The following is a 5000-nucleotide window of genomic DNA, read 5'->3' on the forward strand; positions in this document are numbered from 1 at the left end:
CTTACTTTCTCCGTTATGCGTTACGAGTTTCTTTTTGTCATACCGGCCTTTCTCTTGGCATTTTCCCGTCTTCTCTCTCTTTCTCTTGGCATTTTCCCGTCTTCTCTCTCTTTCTCTTGGCATTTCCCCGTCTTCTCTCTCTTTCTCTTGGCATTTCCCGTGTTCTCTCTCTTTCTCTTGGCATTTTCCCGTCTTCTCTCTCTTTCTCTTGGCATTTTCCCGTCTTCCCTCTCTTTCTCTTGGCATTTTCCCGTCTTCCCTCTCTTTCTCTTGGCATTTTCCCGTCTTCTCTCTCTTTCTCTTGGCATTTTCCCGTTTTCTCTCTCTTTCTTTCTCTCTTTTTTTTTTTTTTTTTGTCTTCGCTCTCTCTTTCTCTTGGCATTGTTCCGGATTTCTCTCTCTCTCTCTCTTTTTCTCTCTCACTCTCTCTCTCGCTATCTATCTCTCACAGTCACTCTCACCCGCAAACTTTCCCTCTCTCCATCTCTCCCCGTTTTTCTAGTTCTTAAGAGAAAACCAGTGGAATATTGCAAACTTATTATTGTCTCTGTCTTCCTTTTGGTTGAAACAATTTCTTCTGGTTCACTTTCTTCGTCTTTGTTCATATATCTAATGGCATTCTCTCTCTCTCTTCTTCCCTCCTTTTGTCTTTCTAGTTGCCTCTTCCTTCCCCACCTCCTCTACCTCCAGGCCCTGTAACCCCTATCTTTCCAACCCGCTCTCTCATTGCTCCTTCTCTCCTTCCGCAGATGCGTCACCTCCTCCTGCTAGGACTCCTCGCAGTCAACCTCTTCCTGTTCGCCGAGTCCTTCATCCTTCCTCCTGGCTACGCTCCTCCGGTCTTCCCTGCGCTTCCTCTGCTGCACCTGCCGCTGCTGGGCGTCGTGGATGAAGCCGGGTTGATGCCTCTGCTAATCTCTACGTTGACGGCGATTCACGTGAGTGTGTTTTGTTTTTACTTTCAGGGCGTGGTTTAAATTCCTTGATATGGCCATCGCTCATCCATTGTCAGGGGAGTGTGCGTCGAGCGGGTAGTTGGGTCGCCTGGAAAGAGCGTCGGTCAGAGGTTATGTGGGGATGATCTTGATAGGACTTTTTGCAGTCGCAGCTCCTGAAACACCCGACGCATTGATACCAGATTTCAGTTGCAATTTTCTGAGAAGGAAATTGTAAAACAAAATCGTTGCTCTGATACCGTTTCGTGTTTTCAAACCATAGGTTCAGTGACAGGAACATTTAGGTAATGTTACTGCTGATGCAAGTTCTGTCCTATATCTCCACAGTTCCCCAGGGGAACACGACCCTTAGGTTGAGAACCACTGATTGAAAGGAACAACAGAACAGTACCTTACCGCCGCGGATTAGAAATATATTTGTAAATGTGTAAGAAAGCTAATTTCATCGTTAAACATGCTGTACCCACAATGGCCAGTTATGTACAATTTTGGCGTATATGTTTTTGTATCTGAGCGCTGTATCTATCATTTTCTATTTGTTTTACCACGCATACTTGTAACACCTTCAAATGCAGTAGTGCATCTCCTATCGTACTTGTAATATTATGGATCTATAACATTAGCAACGACTTTATTAATTCGTACAAACCGTAGTAGTCCATTTAGTTTATGACGCAAGCTTATACCCCTCTTCCTCCTTCCCTCCAGGCCGGCACCATCATAGCGCTCTTCGTCACCGGAGGCTACCGCAGGAGAAGGTCGACCTCGGAGGACTCCGCGGATCCCGTGTACCTCATCATGTCCGCCGTCAGCCGTCTGGACACTCACGGCTGCATCCTCAAGTTACTGTGCCAGCTGAAGGCCAAGTCCCCCGACGACCTTTCAACAGAAGAGGGGATCATCGTGGAACTCTTCGCCGATCACCACGATCTCTTCGCCAAGAACGGGGCCGGCGAGTCCTCTGCCCTCGGCGAGGGCCAAGATGTGTGTGCGGCTCCTGGTGATCGCTGTCCGGTTGAAGGAGAAATTCTGAGGAATCTGTCGCGGATGGTCTGGGGAAGCAGCTTCTGAACCAAGACCATCGACAGACGATCAAATTATGCTGGTTTTGATATATCTAAGGTGCGAGGATGTTCTTGGGAATTATTTCCTGTCCAGTGATGTATATTTATTATTTATGCATACACCGTGTCCCCCACTATAAGAATGGTTTTCTAGACAGACAAGACGACCCCGCTCATTTCTTCCTCATCAAACCTCTCCTTCAGACGTGCAACCCAACACCTAAAGAGCCACAGATAGACTGTTTACACGCCCGATTATGATGAAGCCAAAATGGGACATGAAATCAAACGTTATTTAATATAGATATTGTACATTTTTCATTCCATTCATTCTGTACATATTTCCCCCTGTCATGGATCTCACTCAAACACACACGGAGTTTAAATTATTTAGTTAAAACTTGAACTTCCTCTACACTAAACACCAATAAATTATTTTTGTTAATGCTGAAATTGCAATGTTTGTTAGATGTTGATTTATATTTATCTATACTATTTGTTATTTGTTTGTTGTTACTGTATATATTTTATTGTTACTTTTGATTGTTGTGTTATTTTGTTTGTATGTTTAGAATGTGAAAAGTTTATATTTAATCTCTCTCTCTCTCTCTCTCTCTCTCTCTCTCTCTCTCTCTCTCTCTCTCTCTCTCTCTCTCTCTCTCTCTCTCTCTCTCTCTCTCTCTCTCTCTCTCTTCCATCCTCTCTCTCTCTCTCTATCTATCTATCTATCTATCTATCTATATCTATCTATATATCTATATATATATCCATCTTTCATTTTAGTTTGAATAAAGATATGAAAATATAGATATGCTATCTTATTTTATATCTTTCAGCGATCTTTACATAAACGGATGAAACGATTCTAAAAAAAATCATAAATTCCAAGTGAATACAAACATGCATATTCATGATATAGTTCATGAAACATTATATATATATATATATATATATATATATATATATATATATATATATATATATATATATATATATAAAGATAAATACACTTCTATGGTTACGTGTGGTCTAGTTCACATTTTTTTTCTTTACATAATAGATATAAAACTGGCACTATTCCAAACGGAGCTCTATGAAATCATCATTAGTGTTAATATTACAATCATTATTACTGTAATGATAGTAATGGCTATTATCATTGCCATTACTACTACTTTTATTATTATCATTACTACTGTTATCATCATTATTATCATTATCATTACTGACATCACCATTATTATCACCATCACTATAATTTTTGTTATCATTGTTATTATCATTATTATTGTTGATGATATCAATATTGCCGTTAGCATCATCTTTATTATCATTATCACTACTATCATTTTTATCATTGTCACTTTTATTATCATAATTAGTATTGTTATTATTGCCATTATCTTCATTATTATCATTTTCATCATTTGTGTTATCATCATCATCATCATCATTATTATTATTGTTATTATTATCATTATCATAATTATAAACATTATTATCATTACTATTACTTTTGTTAATATTTTCATTATTGTTATTACTATCGTAGTTTTATCATCATCAATATCATTATCATTACTATTAGAATCATTCTATTTATTACAACTCAGTACTGCGATCATTATAATTAGTATCATCATTAACATTATCAATATTAGTATTATCATCATCATCATTATTATTATTATAAAAAATATCATTATCATCATTATTACCATCATCATCACCATCACCATCACTATCACCATCATTATTATATCCTAATTATTGCTTGATCTATCATTATTACTAATACTGATATTTTGGGAAGTATTAGGCTGCACTCAAGGCCCCTGAACAAGACACTATGACGTCATAGATTAACAGATTCCCTAAACAATATCTGGAACGAATTATACAATATACAATATCAATATCACATCAGTAATGTTTTCTATTGTATTTCTTCAAGGAGGGTCTTTTCGACTCGCATCGTCCATTTTACTCTAGGAAAGAAGTGACTGATTGGTATATGACTTTGAATGAATCGAATCGAAAGGTCAAATGGAGCGAATCAGTCTCGTGTGACCTCAGAGATTTGCCTGAGAAGAGACTCCTCGTAGGAAAATAAAACTGGATTAATTTTATTGTTTGTTGAGGAGTGATGTCTGACTGGAAGAGATTTTACCGTTCGTTTCTTTTGCGTCTGTTTCGTTTGATGAATGCCAGGTTTGGGATGAAATGGATGTAGATGGGTATGAGGAAAGGGCAATGCCACAAAGTGAGAGATGTAATTAGCGTTGCAATGGTACATTTTGATTGCAATTACTCGTAATTACCGGAATTATGATGGGTATGTAATGGTGGACCGTTGATTCATTTTCTTGCAATGTGAAACTATTCATTTTTTTCTATACTGTTTTCTAGAGCAGTGGATATTGCTCTTGTGATATGGTTTGCATAAGCAAGATCCGTAAATTAGTTTGTAGGTTCAAGATATTTTTATCACTTAGTACGTATTCATTGTTTCATTTATTTCCCCCCGGTGTTATATTGGTACTTCTCGCTAGGTTTCTGTAGATGATGTTTGTAAGTAAAAACTGGACTGTGTTTCCCATTTCTCTCTCTCTCTCTGTCTATCTATCTCTATCTATCTATCTGCCAAACTATCTATCTAATCATCTACCTGTGTGTTCACATTTCTATCAATCTATTTATACTAAAAGCTAAAAAAAATCGAAATATAGATAGAACAGAACAGACTGACATACCACATCTTGACAGGGTGAGATAAGGCCTATTATTCATCTGTGTTCTCCTCTTTTTTCACGATGACGTAATGATCCTGTTACCTATGACGTCACGAAGTGTATATAAAGACCAGGTGAATGTTCCTCTCTGGCCATTCACTTGCCTCTTACTTGTCCGTGTTGATCTCCCACAGTAAGCGTTCGAGACTGCTGTGAGAAAAGGGAACTTTCTACGCATACTTGTCTTC

The 5000-nt window shown here is 38.0% G+C and overlaps 2 protein-coding genes across 2 annotated transcripts in view; both read left to right on the forward strand.

Annotated features, from left to right (window-relative positions):
• The window catches only part of LOC113800082 (uncharacterized), a 3314-nt gene extending 672 nt beyond the window's left edge, over window positions 1–2642 (forward strand). The window contains exons 2-3 of the mRNA XM_027350809.2: window positions 750–938; window positions 1665–2642. Of these exons, the coding sequence (XP_027206610.2) occupies window positions 750–938; window positions 1665–2027 (552 nt within the window). The 3' untranslated portion in view covers window positions 2028–2642. The remainder of the gene's footprint in view (window positions 1–749; window positions 939–1664) is intronic.
• A 2264-nt stretch (window positions 2643–4906) lies between these two features.
• Window positions 4907–5000, forward strand: part of LOC113800083 (uncharacterized) — a 3308-nt gene continuing 3214 nt past the window's right edge. Inside the window, exon 1 of the mRNA XM_027350810.2 lies at window positions 4907–5000. This exon is cut by the window's right edge and continues 21 nt beyond it. The gene's annotated coding sequence lies outside the window, so the exon portion shown is untranslated.

Source organism: Penaeus vannamei, chromosome 4, assembly GCF_042767895.1.
Source record: "Penaeus vannamei isolate JL-2024 chromosome 4, ASM4276789v1, whole genome shotgun sequence".
NCBI lineage: Eukaryota > Metazoa > Arthropoda > Malacostraca > Decapoda > Penaeidae > Penaeus > Penaeus vannamei.